Here is a 17994-nt window from a genome sequence, read left to right as displayed (position 1 = left end):
CTAGTTCTTTTTAGCCATGACGTTGTTTATTTTCAACATACGCATTTAAATGTACGACTGGTATCTTTCGCCACTTTTTAGGGAACGTTGGATTAGTATCCTCATTTTCCTGTGGCATCATTCAAATTTTCCGCCGACCTTCATCCAGGACGACCACTTACCCTCTTTTTCCAGTGGCATTCGAATATCTTTTCACTACGACCTTCATCCCGAACGGCCTCTATTACAAGATCTACTGCTAATTTGCTCTCGTCCTGAACTTGCATGAAATTATGCCACTGGAGACTAAGCAACCAACAATCAATCAGATATACTTAAGAATTAATCAAATGAAAAAGTCAAATATATAACATTTAAGATTGTATGGTAAAATTTTACGATAGGGAGTTGCAACCTTAGATTTAGTGCAATCCCATAATTTTTTTACCGAAATTTTTTACTATATTATGTAAAGCATTAATGGACCGAAATATTACAATTGTTAGATGAAACATAATAAATTAAAATTTTGTATGGTCGATTGAATAATTGCTAGATATGCAAAAGTGTAGTTCGATATCCATTTCAACATTTAATCACTCGCGACTGCTTGTTGTTGTATATAATCGGGGGTACCTTTGGTCCCACAAATTAGCATTCAGCTCAGTGCGTGTTAATAAAAAGCCATTTAGGTTGTAAATAAAGGCAACACTAGTGTACCGCTGTTCGGTAAACAAGGGTTTCGTATTTGACAAGTCTGAGATTTCTAACATTAGTCTTACTTTATTATACTGCTATAAAAATTTTGTTAAATCCTTTTTTTTTTTTTTTACTAATGCTCAAATGTCCATTGACAGAACGATATGTGACCTGAGGTTGTTAAGAGTAGGCAGCTCGACAGAATTTAGAATTGTGTAGAGTAGAAGATATCACGTTGATTTGTGATTACTTTATACTTCAAGCGAACATTGTGTATATGAACCTTTTTAAACACAACTCCCCCTTCCCCTAAAAACCTAACTCTTTGATGGTTCTAAATATAAGTAGCTGTTACAATGTCAAGTGTCTGGCCCTATCCAACATAATATCCTCTTTTTCAAGTGGCAGCCCAAGTCTTTTCTACCCGGTATAATTCTTTTGCAGAATCTAACCATTAGATTAATTGTTAAGTTGTAATCTTCCTCAATATCCATGAAATTTTCGCCACCAGACATAGAGCAAACAAAAATCAATCGATCAATATTCCCTTAGTAATAGCTTTTGACACATATCAAAATGTGTGTGTTTTATGTGATTTAATTATCACTTGAACTTTTTTTAAATCTTAGTTCAGTTAATGTCAGATATCAAATATATGTCATCTATATTCGGAACAATAACAAAGTACCAATAATTCTGCAATGTTGGTCGAACAGTAAAATAAAGCGTGAAATTGGACCGCCACTCAAAAAAAGAAATTTTGGATAGGTGCAGAAATAAAGCCTCGAGACGGGAAACGTACGGACTACTCAGAGTTGTTTACGTGCATGGACCTTGGTGCTGTAAAAAATAAGGAGTCGTCGAGATCAACTTCTTCAAAATGAATCTGTTATATACACCAGCACTGTCAAATGGGCCATCTCTGCATGACCTATATTTCAGGATAGGAGAAGTCTAGATGACAATATTTCTATATCAGACTCAACTCTTTTATGTCGAATACCGAACCGTATAATGTTTATAATGATGGTCATTTCTTATCAACACAAGTTATCAGACATTTGACCTTAAATGTCATGGTTAGTTTATTCGTGACTAACAAACATTAATTCAACATTCCAACAAATACTCAGACCTAAAGAAACCCACAAACCAGAAGAAATCCAATGATTATGAAAGGATGAACTTATTAACAATATTCGTGAAATATCTTTTACGCGATATTAAAGAAATTACAACAAGGTTAAAGCTAAAGATTCAGTTACATAAAAAAACATGTCAGTGTCAACAAACTAACTCACAGAATGTTTCAAGGAACCAATTACATAAACTTCGCTCTATGAAAATAAAAGAGTGTACTTAAGGAGGCTCGATGGTATAAAAATTTCAGAAAAAAATTAAACATTTGTTTTTCATTACAAATTTTATTTATTACCTTTTGTAGTTGTTACTTTATCATATGGTACAAAAAACATTCAAAACAATTAATTCGTGTTGGCCCCAGATGACTTTTAAAATGTAAACATCATTGAAAAAGTTCCAAATTATCTCCCTTTGGTGGAAAAATGCCATTTTTGGCTTTAAAATTGAAATATCTCTTTTAACTCATCGGTGACCTATATTTTTTAACATAATTTCGATATATGCTGTACTTAAACTAAATTATTGTAAAATTTGAGCGATTTCTGTAATAAATTTCTTTTTTTATTTCGATATTACCTTTATTTCTCCTATTAGTTCAACAGAGAAAAAAACACTTTTAACAAAGATGCATGCTTCTTTCGAAGGCAGATTGTGAGCGCAAATGAACGGTGACCCCATTTTTTAATTTTATTTTTTTATTAACTATAAGATAAAGTTCATTTATAGAAAAATATAGAGAAATCCTATTTAAATGATTTAGACCCGCGAACCCCCTTAAACATATTTTTACGTTTCCATTTTTTATTCCAATCAAATTTATTTTGAATAAAATGTGTAAAATGCTTTTTTCAGTAATTGTCAGCATTAAAATTTCCATTGTGATTTTTCACTTCAAGAAGTACCGTCACTTGAAATATTGTACTGTACTATGGAAATTTGCCTTCATTCACAAACCATGGGAGTGTAAATATAAGTATCCATTTTTCAACTTTGAGATTACATGATATAGTCACTTTCTTAAAATTCTAAATATCAACACTATTCCTTAAAACCTAAATATGTATGAGAAACATATAAAGATACTAAAGGTCTGTTACAGCGTAAATGTCAATATATATTAACACCCACTTGTAAGTAATTGGTGCACTCGGAAGTCTCAGAAATGTGCACGGGTGTAGGAGGTAACAGTCGTCCAGATAAACCTACTATAGGTCAAACACAATTCTACTAAGATATGCAAATTGTCTGACTTCTGTAATTGATAAGGCTTACATATATAAGCCCTTGTGTTCCATTGATAAGAAAGCTTTTTCGTTTTGACTTTTCGTAAACCGCCTTAAGATGTTCCGAAATATCGGATTTCTTCTGGCATCTTTCGCAGTGCTGACAACGGCTCAAGGTAGGATTTTATTAATTATGTTTATTTATTTAATTTTCAAATAACCTAACTTAATGTTTATTTTAAGAGTTGCCTTTCTTGTTGGCAGATTTCCGCTAAATGTTACCAATAGAAATTTTATACTATGAACTTTACTAAATAGTAAATGTATATATTAAGTGTCTAAATGTGAGGATTTGGATAAATGAAATCTAATAAAACTAGAATATCAGGTCATATCAACTATAAAAAAGGAACCTGATCACAAGATTCGCATCTATGTATTACTGGTATTAAAACATTATGTTTGAAACGATGACTGTGCTCTTGTAAGCAATGAGGAATGAAGGACGCCTTCCAGAAATAAGACTATCGGAACCGCAGTTGTGGAATTACTGGATGAAAGAATTATATATCGGAGTTTTTATGTACCTTTGCCAAAAAGGATGAATTTACAAGTGAACCTATATCATAGCTATGCTTGGTAAATGGACATAAATATGAAGTTATAGTGTGATTAATGTTTAGCCTTGCTGCTTTATTTATTTTTTGCCATGCATTTCGTCTCGAGGATAGCCTAACTCCCAATTGAACGTCAACTGGGGTGATCATGACTACATGCATCGAATCAAGTTCTGTAGCAGAATTTTAATAGTGAAAGAATTCATTCTGGAGTCTGAATCGAGGACCAATAAAAGTATGTCATGACAATATTAAAAGCTATTCTTAGTTGTACATAGGATGGCACCGAGTTATTTGTTTTAAACATTGTAAAATGGAGTAAATGCATTCCTTCTTTATGTTTTGCTGTAAAATTAAAAAATATGTGTACGGTAAATTGATGTGGTATAATTTAGCTGCTTTAAGATGGTTGCTACTGTCGGATAATTGGGCCATCGAATGTCAACTGTATTTGATATCCGTTTTACTGGCATACCCTGTGAAAAATTGATATTATTATTTGAATCTTAAACAGAGGTTAATTTTTTAACGATATTCCCTTCCATTTTAACGATATTCCCTTCAAATTTAACGAATTCCCTTCCGTGTATTTTAACGATATTCCCTTCCATTGTAAAGATATTCCCTTCAAATTTAACGATATTCCCATCCATTTTAATTATATTCCCTTCCATAGAAGTACAAATCTGTGCTGTCTTCATATATAAATATAAAACACGATTACTTATATATGATAGAAAAGGGTTTTCTTAAAGTTATGATTGTACGATCGTCAGACTGTTCATACAGTGTTGCCTTTATTTGTCAAGTGGCTGTTTTTCTATATTGAATGAAACTAGTAAATGAATTCAGAAACCGGTATCTAAAATTAAAAATATATGGACTTTCGTGTAACTGCTTTTTCCTTATACATACCAATTTTTCCTCCCTAATATTAATTAACTCTTTCCATGTTTCTTTGTTTCTCTCCATTTAATTTTCGTGAACAGTTAATTGAATTAAACTGAAATAAAAACCATCTGATTGTCATTTATGTCAGTAACAATAGAAATTAATTAAGTTGATACGTTTTTGTTTTCATTGTTAAAGTTTATGCACTCTGGTAATCTTAGTTTCCTTATCAGTGGTCTATTGACCTTGTCGGAATAATAGCATATGTAGTCGACAGGATTGGCTGGTATCACGAGTTCTGTTATCAAACTCCACACAAGGTTGTTTCTAAATCAGTCCAACAAAACCACAGATATAATGTTTCTCTTCTATTGACCAAAACAATATGGAAAGGAATGTTAAGCATATAGCGAATTTTTATTTTAAAACGATACCGAATATGACAACTAATGTTACCCAATTTTCATAATATACCTTTATTTGACAAGATGCAGAGAAACAACAAATTCTTAACATTAATATTTGACAACATTATATTGGGCTCTGAATTTTGTTCTAGTTCACGCATATATCTTATCAGCAAACAAAATTTCCAGTGCACTTTTTATTCTCAATGATAAACCATGATTATTTGACAACATATAGAGAAATTAACAAATGCTTAACATTAATATTTGACAACATTGTATGGGGCTCTAAATTTTGTTCTAGTTCACGCATATATTTTATCAGCAAACAAAATTTCCAATGCACTTTTTATTCTCAATGATAAACCATGATTATTTGACAACATATAGAGAAATTAACAAATGCTTAACATTAATATTTGACAACATTGTATGGGGCTCTGATTTTTTTTCTAGTTAACGCATATCTCTTATCAGCAAACAAAACTTTTCAACGCAATTTTTATTCTCAATGATAAACCATGATTATTTGACAAGATATAGAGAAATTAATAAATGTTTAAAACTTAAATATTTGACAACATTGTATCATGGGGTGCTCTGATTTGTGTTCTAGTTCACGTATATCTCTTATCAGCAAACAAAATTTTCAATGCACTTTTTATTCTCCATGATGAACGATTATTTGACAAGATATAGATAAATTAACACATGCTAAAAACTTAAATGTTTGACAACATTGTATCATGGTGTGCTCTTATTTTTGTTCTAGTTCACGCATATCTCTTATCAGCAAACTTAATTTTCAATGCAATTTTTATTCTCAATGATAAAACATGATTATTTGACAAGATATAGAGAAATTAACAAATGCTTAACATTAATATATTTAACAACAATGTATGGTGTTCTGATTTTTGTCGTAGTTCACGCATATCTCTTTATCTGCAAACAAAATCCTTAGACAACGTAATCATCAATATGGCATACTTCATTGTTTTATATTGTGACTTTAAAAATATCATTAATTATACAATTATTATTTATATAAAAAATAATTATAGGACAATTTACAACATGTAAGTTGTTTACATTTGGACATATGCTTTAAGCTTATCTGAAAAATATATTTTGTACATGCTTTGTCTAGCATATATTATGCTTTGAGCTTTATATTTTGAAACTTTAAATATTGCTGAAGCTTATTGGTACTTGCATTATTTGCCTCCACTTTTTAACCATGACGATGATTTCTAGTTTTGAACATTTTTGTTTAAATGGTGGGACTTGCATGAAGACGGCGACTTGTTTAAACCTTTTACCGTCCTAATCATGCATGAAATATTTGCCATTTGACGTTAAGCAACCAACAATCAATCTTGTTCAACTCTTTTGATTTAAAAACTGAGAAACAGTTATTTAAAGGTAACTTATTTTTTTAATCATAATTTTTTTTAAATTAAAGATATTTAACACCAAACAAAAATGAAAATAACGTTCGATGATTATCCTGTCTACTCCTAAAATGTTCCAAGAAAATATACATGTGGATGTTTTGTACAGTTAAAAGTTTGAATAACTAACTAACTGTCTTTGTGGGAATTTTGTTCAACAATGTAAATCTTAAGCTTTGCATTTGCTTTGTCAATATGCTGAGATATTGCTTCATTGACAGAAGGTGCTTATCTGTAGGCATTGCCTTATATTTATTTGTTTATACTGAAATTGTTGAGATATACCTTTTTCCTATATTCTTCTTAAAGCAGTATAACACGCAGTTTTTGTTTGTTTACAAATTGATAAGTGACAATAACATTAAAGTATATCGAGGATAATCAATTCTATAAAAACTGCATATCATTTTAAAATTTTACATAATGAAAAAGAAAATATTCAAATGAAAACATATAACCTGAGGAATTGAGAAAATTTCTATTTTACAATTTAAAATATTGTGGATGAGATTTGAGTTGCTATTTGTGTTCAACAGCATGCATACCTCAGGACATTGTTTTTATGGTGGACACCTCCGTCGGAGTTGGAGCAGACAATTTCCGAAAGGAGCTAGACTTTGTAAAATCTACTATAAACAATTATAACATATCCCCGCAGTGTATTCATGTCGGCATAATAACGTTTAGTGGCCAAGTATACCATAATATAAAACTTGGTTCTTATGGTACCAAGGCAGAAATTATGTCCGCCATCGATCAAATACAATACCAGCCAGGTCGACGGTACACTACTGAAGCCATAAAGTATTTACAATCGAACGCATTTGGCCAAGTTGCTGGCGGCAGGAGCAATGCAGCTCATATAGGCGTTCTAGTAACAAATGGACAGCCTATTAATAATTTAGCATTCCAACAAGAAGCCGGGAAAGCAAGGGACAGTGGAATAAGACTGTATACGGTTGGGATAGGACAGGGACAACACCAAAGTGAACTAATGTTATCTTCTACCTATCCTCAAAACAGACATTCAATGAGTGCTCAAAACTTTGACGCTCTCGGTGATTTAGCATATCCGCTTGCAACTAAAACGAACAAAGGTGAGTACAACAAAACAAATATTGTATATGTGTACTTATGTAAAAAATCTGTTCTTTTCTAAAAGCTCAGCTTTAAAGATGGCAGATTCAAAGGTTATCTTAGAGAAAAAAAATGACTACAAACATGACTTACTTGATGCCATAACAGGCATATTTTTATGGATTGCTGCTTTATATCATTGTATAATTATCTGTGTATGTTCATCTAAACATTCTTTTCAAATATTTCAGTATTCTTCAGAAAAATTACTTAATCAATGATTTTCAAATTTCAGACGGCCAGCAACTTCCATCAGCATCAGGTCAGTTTAGTATAAACAAAATATGAACTTGTTTTTTATTTTGATACAAAAAGAACATAGAGTTTTTTAATGTTTAAACGAAAAAGAACATAGAGGTTTTTAATGTAAAAACACAAATGAACATAGAAGTTTTTATTGTCAAAACAAAAAAGTACGCAAAGCTGCATAACAATTATTAATGTTAAAATAAAATGATTGCAGAGGTTTTTAATGTTAAAACAAAAAATGAACATAGAGGTTTTTAATGTTAATACACAAAAACATAGTATTTCGGCTTTACTGTCAAGTTTTTGTATACACTGGTTAGAGTAATGTTATTTACGATGTTCAAACTCTAAATCTAAGAGTAAATACGGATACAAATTTGAGTTTTTCAGTTAGAGTATTAATCAACGTCCATTTACTTATTCGTGTCTATGTATCCATGTTGACCAATAATAACGATAAACATTAACAGATTATGATACGAACAAAAAATGGGAAATATAGCACGGCCTTGATAAAAAAATATATCAAAGTTATTGAAGGATTCAATGGGGTCGAATTATTCACTTGCAAGTGAACTATTCATCAGCGATGTTTTCTTATCTTATTTTGAAAAAATTGAACTAAACTGACAACTGAAATTGAATCATTGTTTTACTATTTCACTTTCACTAATGATTGATTTCGTAGCTAGTGCCCATTTAAAACAAGTCAGAATAATTATTTAAGTTAATACGGTTTTTTTTCAGGATGCTTACAAAAAGCAGATTTAGTATTCGTAGTAGATGGATCAGGTAGTATCGGACCAGCAAATTTTGTAAAACTACAAACATTTCTAAAGGACATAGTTACTCAACTAAATGTCGGAAATAATGCTGTGCATGTTGGTGTCATGAAGTTTAGTAACTATCCATCAATTGAGTTCCCATTGGATATGCATTTATCACGTCAAGAAGTGATGAAGGCTATCGACAATATCAACTATATTGGTGGTGGTACTAATACTGCCGAGGCAATTACCTACATGGACCATCAGATGTTCTCTCAAAAGAGCGGAGCGAGATCAAATGTTCCAAGAATTGCTGTAGTGATAACAGATGGTAGATCATCTAATCCGACAAACACTGCAAATGCTGCAAATCAAGCCAGAGTTGATAACATCGGAGTTATGTCCGTTGGAATAGGCGCTGGGGTAGATCGATCAGAGTTGAATGCAATTGCTGATAACCCTGACAGTCAGAATTCATTTATGGTCAACAACTATGATCAACTGAAATCAATTGTAACACAGATTGTAAACAGAGCATGTCAAGGTATTCTTATATTGAGGCTTTTTCTCGAAAATTTCAATTTACATATTTTTTAGTAAATGTCATCATAACTTTTTAACCTATTTATCTCGTGTCTAACGTGTCTGTATTTTAAATTCACAGCTATAATATTTTGATTATATTTTTTCTTCGATTTTTTTTCCTTCAAGTTTTGGTTTGTAACCCCGGATTTTCTTTTCTCTTAATCGGTTTAAAACTTTTGAACACCGGTATACTACATGTACTAATGCCTTTATTTCTCACAATTAAAAAAAACTAATATAATTATTTATTTATGCTTAATAATCAAGTTTTTTGTCTCTTTATAGTAAGAGCTACACAACCAGTACCAACAGTACGAGCACCAGGTTAGTATTTCAACTGACAAATAACAAAACACATGGGACAATGAATAAATAAAAAATAACGTACAATCAAAATATATAGACCGAAAAACTATTGGGCTTACTATCTAAAATTCATTAGTTCTCTATAATTAAGATACTAATAATTCCTGCCATTCAGATTTTGTAAGTTTACAGTTGAATCAGGTGTACTATGTTTTTATATCACATGCTTAAATGTGCTGTCTGATAAATGTTTGAAAAAAATCTAAGAATCTAGGAATGCATAAGCTTCACAGATGTAATTCCGTCGGAGACATTTAAAGGTAAAAAAAATGTAATCACTTTAAACCGATGTGGAATTTGCAGGTATGAATAAGTCCATTAGAAGTCCATTTATGGTCATCTTTTTTTTTTAAGTTTTCGTAAGGTGCACGTGTGAAGGTAAAAGTCATAACTTGTAGTTCTTCTTTAACAATGTCTAGCTAAATAAAATATATGAACGGTGGGCACTGAATTAAATTAGTGTCTCCTCCATGACAGTCTTGAACATTAATACTCAATATTAAATAAAAGACACAGCTACTTTCAGTGGTTGGTATGAAGGTTGGCTGTCACTGTGCACCACAGTTCAACATAGAATCATATGGCGGAAAAACAGAGAACTCTTTTTGTCCGAAAACACTGTCAAACATCCAAACAAACTATCCACACTTATATGTGTCCACACTTATTCTTCTTTTAAAAATAATGATAAAATTACGTCGATCACTTGTTATGTCTGGGTGGTACCCTGCCTCCAAACTGTAAGTGTTTCCAAGACAAACCTATGGGGAAAACTAGAGAACTCTTTTTGTCCGAAAACACTGTCAAACATCCAAACAAACTATCCATACTGATCTTTGTCCACACTTGTTCTTCTTTAAATTATTACTTAAATGAATAACGTTGCTGCTCACTTGTTATATCTAGGTGGTACCCTGCCTCCAGATCCATGCCAAGACGTACAGGCAAACTGTGAGAGTTTCCAAGACAACATGTGCTACGATTATGCACCATGGGCTAAAGATAACTGTGCAAGATTCTGCGGATTCTGTAAACGTAAGTTGTGATTATTTTGTTTTTAGCAATGGAAAAGTAGATAAGTAAGCTTTTTTTTTAATTATCTAAGCATTTTTGTGAAATATGCTTTATTTTTGAATGGGATTATCTTTAAATATAGATAAACTTATATAGTTACATTTGTTCATTTTATTGTTATTTTTTTGGTGATGTTGTACCCTTTTAGCTGACTGGATAGATAAACTTATTTATATATATCAATATTTCTTTATTTCGGAAACATATATTTACCCTACACCTTCTCGACAAAATTCTCATCGTCTCGTAGAATGACAGAGAAAAATCGTAAATTTTACGTAATGTTTTATTATTCAGCAACCTATTAAACTAGAAAGTTTTTATTTCGGGGTGTTTTTAAGTCAAATATTATTTATCTATTTTTCTTTTCAGTTTATGAATCTTTTCTTGTTTGTGTCTTTTTGAATCTTAATGTTTTAATTTCAAATTTTTTATCCACAGCCCTGTACACCACCGCACCACCACCATGTATTGACGTATTAAACAATTGTGCTAACTATGGACTGTTCGTGTGCCATGATAAGAGATACAAATCTTGGGCTAGTCAAAACTGTAGGAGGTTCTGTGGATTATGTGGTAAGTTTAACAATGCTCTTCAACGAGGGGCGTAAAGGATGGGTATCTGCACGGAAGAACGCGAAATAAAATTGCCATTTTACGATGAACGAACAATTAAAAATTTACTGCATGTTGATCTTTTTACCAATTTCACGAAACATGGAGAATGACAAACATTTTTCACGGCTGCACGTGAAATAAAAATGGCAAAACATATTGCACGAAAATAACCCTTTACCTCTTCAACTTTGTACTTGTTTTGGCTTTCTTACTATCTGAGCGTCACTGATGGGTCTTATGTAGACGAAACGCGCGTCTGGCATATGAAAGTATATATATAATCCTGGTATATTTGATAAGTAATTAATAACTTAGGAGTAAACCTCACTGTCCGACTGTTAAACGGCAAACCTGTGTTAAAAAAAGAGGCGTTTGACTGCGTTGGATTTATAAATACGCAGCCACGTCCAATCAGAAATCGAATGTTAAGCCTGATGTCTTTTTACAAGTTTGTTTCCATTGACTATCTCACTTTTGTTTATATATAAAATTACCAAAATATTTCAAACTTAGATGTTATCGTTAAGTGTAAATGTAATTTTTTTTTTGTTACATTTTGTTTTACTAATTCTTAACTGTTTAGATATATTTCATGCAAAGCTCTGATTCCTTTCATGGATTTGGCTATACTTTTTGGAACTTTTGGATTATAGCTCTTCATCTTTTATATAAGCTTTGGATTTCAAATATTTTGGCAACGAGCATCACTGAAGAGACATGAACTGTCGAAATGCGCATCTGGTGCAGGAAAATTGGTACCGTTAATGTCATTGTACTCAAATAGTAATCAAAAGTAGATCATATTATATGGTTTGCAAGACTGAATGTTCCTTAATTACTTGCTGTATAATGTTAAATCTTTTTCTTTTCCTCAGGCACTGAGAATGGAGCAATCGGATTTTGTAAGTTTTTTTAACTTCTTTACTTTATAGAAAAGCACTTTACGCCCATATGGGCCAATACATATGTCAAAATATGATGTAGAAAATCATAAGCAATCCCCAACAATAAGTTTTACAAATTCATGTATTTTTTATCGCTAATATATTAATATTTATACAAATAAAACAATAAGAGGTAAAAAAAAAAAAAAAAAAAAAAAAACAACACCTTTGAATTTATCAAAGTACCGTTAAACAAGTTGATATCATCCTAGAACTGGTAACCCGGCTTATTTCACCTAACCTCACCTATCCTCTTCATGCCGGTCGGTATTTAAGGCCCTAGATCACCTTTTCACCTCACCTCACCTATCCTCTTCATGCCGGTCGGCATTTAAGGCCCTAGATAACCTTATTTTCATCTCACCTATCCTCATCATGCCGGTCGGTATTTAAGGCCCTAGATAACCTTATTTTCACCTCACCTCACCTATCCTCTTCATGCCGGTCGGCATTTAAGGCCCTAGATAACCTTATTTTCACCTCACCTATCCTCTTCATGCCGGTCGGCATTAAAGGCCCTAGATTACCTTATTTTCACCTCACCTATCCTCTTCATGGCGGTCGGTATTTAAGGCCCTAGATAACCTTACTTTCACCTCACCTCACCTATCCTTTTCATGCCGGTCGGCATCTAAGGCCCTAGATAACCTTATTCAGTCAACGATAAATAGTGTATCTGTGATCTAATAATCTTTACTTTATATTTCAGATGGCAAATGTTATTACAAGGGACAGTCATATCAGCATGGTCAGAAATGGACCGATGGATGTGATTATGAATGTGTCTGCGAAGACGGAAATACTGGACGATACAAGTGTTACAACAAGTCAGTTCTGATAAATGTTTATCACATTTTTTAAATTTATTTTACAGTTTATATTTCAGTCTCGTATTTGATTTTGTAGCAATTTACCCACATTTTGAGTATTTTATTTATTATATCTGTTTAGTTCACGCATCATTGTAAATATAACGGAATTTGATGAGACTGTCAACAAAGTGAGAGGGTTAGCGCTATAAAACCAGGTTTAATCTACCATTTTCTACATTTGAAAATGCCGGTACCAATTCAGGAATATGACAGTTCTTGTCCATTCGTCTTTGATGTGTTTTGTCATTTGATTTTGCCATGTGATTATGAACTTTCCGATTAGATTTTCCTCTGAGTTCAGTATTTTTGTGATTTTACTTTTGCAAAGCAAAAACAAGGGAATGTCATAATCGATAAGAGTTCGCTATTGTTACAGATGAAAGCAACGATTTATTACTGGATCTTTTGTATTTTTATGTTTTTTTTTTTTTTTTTACTTTTTACCATTTACTGTGCTCTGGCTTAAAAGACATTTATCAGCGTGTTTGTGAAATAAGACAATTACTTAAATCATATTTAACATCATTTTGGTATAAAAATCAATCAATAAATATTCAAGAATCATTGACAGTTTTTCTTGCAAAAAATACTAAATAAACTAAACTACAATGTACCCCACTTGTACAGTAATTTCTGCGTTTTGTTATTTCAGATGTCCACTTTACTACAACCTTCCAAATGAATGTACTTTAGTACGAAGTCCATCAAAATGCTGTCAACAACCTGTCTGCAACTTCAACCAAAACATACAAACATTCCAAAGTAACTCAATGGGTCGTACCCCTGCCGGCTTACGTAAGTTTCTATTACCACTTAATAAGAAACTGACGAGGGATCTGTATTATGGGGAAAATTAGATGTTTCGGTAAAAGGTTTTATGAATGTTTGGTCCGCAATGATCTTCATCTTCGTATTTTATAGGCCTATTAACTTCTTTGAATATAATGTAACTGATAAGTTCGTTTGTACACGAAATGTGCGTATGGCGTTCACAATTATAGCAGCCTGGTTTCTTTGATGAGTTTTTAATAAGTTACTCGGAATTATCTATACTTTCATTGTTGAAGATTGGCTCTATTCTCATGCTTTCAACTTTTTACAGTTGACATTTTTTTGTGCATCTTTTCTATGTCTATTTGAATATGAAAAAGAGAGTGCAACTGAATCTCGCTGGATATATTTAGGTTTAATGTCAAATTATTGAATTATTTCTTCCGTTTTCAGCTGTCTGCGCATACAAAGGAAAACAATACATCCAAGGTCAATCTTGGCAAGACGGTTGTGATTATCAGTGCACGTGCACCAATTCTGCCACAGGAGCATACAAATGCCAGGACTTGTAAGTATTTTATGACATAACATTATGTTACTATATCCAAAGTAATGGAACTAATACGTCGACGGTTCCCTGAAAAAAGGTGATTGAATCAGTGACTCAATCACGTGGCTTTTTTCAGGGAACCGGTGATTTACTCAACATAACATTATCTTTGTCTCAAAGAAATTTATTAATGGATTGGTCAGATGTCCCTTTTAAAGGGAAAAAAGAGGAATATAATTTATTGTAACATCTATTAATTGGTTTAAGTCAGAAGGCAGATTGGATTATAAAAATATGAACACCTTGACTTACCAACAGTAACTGTGAGGGTGTCCCATTTGGCTGAGCGGGATGTAAAGATGCACACTATCACAGACTTCCCATCCGATGTCCCATTTCACAATCATGTTGTAAACGCTGAACATTTCCAACTTGAAGAATGCATCAATCGTCACTGGTCAACTCTCTGGTCACTGACGATTGCGTTCAAATTTGATTTAAGGAGTTGTTGATGAATTTATTCTTTGTCCAGAATATACTTGAATACTTTAGATAGAGTAGACTTGTTGACCGTGAACTGATCGCTCGCGTGATCGCACCAACCTTCCAATAAACCGGATCCGCTCTACCAACATGGGTTAGACTGTTAGTTTTGTAACATCCGGTTATGAAAAAAGGTGAAGAAAAAGTTTTTTGCAGCATGAGCATGAATTTGTTTTGAAAAGTTAGTATTTAAACAATGTTTTCGATATTTTGATTGGATTTTTTTTGTAGAAATAATGATTTTTAAAAGATAAACCGATTGTGTTGATTGTTTAAAAAAATGATACGTTTATTAAAACAGAAATTTTAGTTATATTTTTTTTATCAGCCTTTTATTGACTTCCATAATAGTTTACGTATACTCACTATGACCAGTTCCGGATCCAGAAATTTTTCCTAAGTGTGGGCCCACTGACTGTCCAAGGGGAATATAGTTTATAGTTTTACATAAGTTTAATAAAGATATTATAAGCTGTTGTCTATTTAATATAGAAAATTAAAACTGAATAAAAATGGATGTCTAAAAGAACATCTAACCAGAGACAGATATTATTATATGTCTCTGATCAAACTTAATTCTGCCTTATGCTGTATTCTAACTTTTACAATTTGCTATACTAGGTAACTAGATAAACTTTTTATAAGATAGTTTAGACAGCTTTAATACATTATATATATTAGTAACAGTGTATCTCAAACTCTCTCTGACCAAGGATTTGTATGGTAATACAAATCTTTGGTTTGACATTAACTAAATGTCAGACAAAAAGTAATTCGGTCAGACAGAATTTTAAACATTTTTTAGTTGAACATTTAGTAGAAAAGTTAAATTCTTTATTTCGGTCAGACAAACCCTACATGTACATGTACAATAGTTTGCCACAAACTGTTGTAAAGTAAAATGTCTGATTGCACAATCATGTCAGCAGAAGCTAGAGGTAATGTTTTTTTTAAATGCTTTAATTTGACTCTTGACTATTGAACAGATGCCCTGCCTACACCTCAATTCCACCATACTGCCATATGACCAAACAGAATGGAGAATGCTGTTCTAAACCAGTCTGTGATTTTACCACACAACAAGGAAGCTTCTCAGGAACTGGATCAATTAGTGGGAAAGGAGTTGGTAAGATGACAGTTAATATTACTAGTGTTTCCTTTATCTTTTGAAAAGGGCAGGGTATTTTTTCTCAGTGGGCACTCTTAGCGTGAGTGGCTACATTTTAAGGGCACCCTTTGCAGGGAGGACTACACTTTTAGGGCACTCTTTACATAGATATAAAGTCACTGTAATGGATAAGAATTTAATTATTGTTTTATACATTTGTATTTATTGGTAAGAAATGCAGATATGTCTATTACTATTAGGTTGTTAATTTAATTCCTTTAGGTAATGAAATTGTCACTTCTAGACTCATCTACATGTAATAGAATCTTGTTCATGTTCATTGTGCAACTGCCTCATTAAAATCAATAACTCCAGTTATAAACTTTAATACTGGATCACTGAGACTAAGTACCCCCTTAACCTTTGATAGACAATGGACATATTTACCATTTATTTATTATACATGTATGATTATCTTGTTTAAAAGAATAGTTAATGATCATGTAATTATATTGGCAAAAAAATTGTGATTATGTGTAATATGTGATTACTTAGAAACCCCCATAAGGGGCCTCATCTATTTTTATCTTTCTATTTTTTTCAGGTTCCACACCAACAACACCTCCACCATGTACTGATGTAGCTCCAAACTGTGTAAGATATGGAAAGAAAACATGTACAGACTTTGCTGGATGGGCAAGTGACAACTGCAGAAAATATTGTGATATGTGTAGTAAGTACATGTACACTTGACCTTGGCTAGGATAAGATAAATCTTCCATTACAGAGTTCATGAAAATCGTCAATCCTGTCGGTCTTGACTGTCAAAATGAGGCTCGGTAAACTGAATACTTCAAAACAAGCATTCAAGGGCATATACATGTATCCTCGTTCAATATCTTAGTACACTGTATATAAGAATAAAAACAATTATGTAATTTTATGAGATTAGATACATTCCCTTGTGCCCTAAAAACTACATTGAGATTTAAATAATTAGGAAAGTACATGTTTATGTATGTTCAAAGGTTGAATGAACTCGTTGAATTTTTTTTTTTTTTAAATTGAACATGAATGATATATTTTCCTGCTATGAATTGATAGGTATTTTGCATTAAATTACAGTTATCATTTCATGTTTTGTTTAGTTTGATATTTGTTTTATAGACATTTTTTTTACTAACTCTATAGATTTAATATTTGTACCAATTTAAATTACAAAAACCAATGTGAGATTTGATTTATTCTAAATCTTTTTCAGATCTTAAGCCAACACCTGGACCAGATGGTTAGTATTTTACTGGAAGGATTAGAAGGGGCTCCCCCCATCAAAACCAAGATACTTTGTGTAATTTTGCATACATCAAATGGACACTCAACCATAAATGATCTTTTAAAAAAAATTCCTCCCTTCCGTCCTATATAAAATAAGGAGTGGTGGCTTGATTGTCAATGAGAAAACTATTCACCAGAGTTTCATGATGTGGATGAAAGCAATTATATGTTACTTTATAGCCTTCAACAATGAGCAAAAGTCATACTGTTCAGTCAGTTATAAAAGAACAAACTAGGATAACACAAATAAAAAAAAAAAAAATGACAGACAACCACCAAAAATAAACCACTGAATAACAGGCTCATTACTTGGGACAAGCACATGCATAATCATGATAGTGAGGCTGGGTTAAGCTTGTTTGTGAGTGGTCAATCATGTTCTCCCAGACTTTTATATATTCATATACATTTTGATTGAAACGCCTGCAAAGCAAAAAGTTTAGAAAAGAGGTGTCTACATTTATAAATACATGAAGTGCTATATAAGAAATTTCATCTTGAAAATAATAGCCAAAATCATCGCAGGAAAATTTTGCTTCTGATCTGGATTTACTATAAAACAATTTATCAGGCTAAACTTGACAAGGATATGAACATGATGAATGAGTAAGAGTTTTGTTTGTCAACAGAAGCAGTTTAAGAATGGGACAGACAGCCCTAGT

The 17994-nt window shown here is 32.2% G+C and overlaps 1 protein-coding gene across 1 annotated transcript in view; it reads left to right on the top strand.

Annotated features, from left to right (window-relative positions):
• Positions 1-3122: 3122 nt before the first annotated feature.
• LOC143079549 (uncharacterized) overlaps positions 3123-17994 on the top strand; it is a 77467-nt gene continuing 62595 nt past the window's right edge. The window contains exons 1-15 of the mRNA XM_076254955.1: positions 3123-3220; positions 6024-6038; positions 6950-7510; positions 7786-7812; positions 8547-9110; positions 9437-9475; positions 10424-10552; positions 11033-11167; positions 12085-12111; positions 12863-12980; positions 13678-13820; positions 14250-14364; positions 15876-16015; positions 16602-16730; positions 17259-17285. Coding sequence (XP_076111070.1) covers positions 3163-3220; positions 6024-6038; positions 6950-7510; positions 7786-7812; positions 8547-9110; positions 9437-9475; positions 10424-10552; positions 11033-11167; positions 12085-12111; positions 12863-12980; positions 13678-13820; positions 14250-14364; positions 15876-16015; positions 16602-16730; positions 17259-17285 — 2227 coding nt within the window. The 5' untranslated portion in view covers positions 3123-3162. The remainder of the gene's footprint in view (positions 3221-6023; positions 6039-6949; positions 7511-7785; positions 7813-8546; positions 9111-9436; positions 9476-10423; positions 10553-11032; positions 11168-12084; positions 12112-12862; positions 12981-13677; positions 13821-14249; positions 14365-15875; positions 16016-16601; positions 16731-17258; positions 17286-17994) is intronic.

This window comes from Mytilus galloprovincialis, chromosome 6, assembly GCF_965363235.1.
Source record: "Mytilus galloprovincialis chromosome 6, xbMytGall1.hap1.1, whole genome shotgun sequence".
In the NCBI taxonomy this organism is placed as follows: domain Eukaryota; kingdom Metazoa; phylum Mollusca; class Bivalvia; order Mytilida; family Mytilidae; genus Mytilus; species Mytilus galloprovincialis.
Note: the sequence above shows the minus strand (reverse complement) of the source record. Positions and strands in the feature narration are given on the sequence as shown.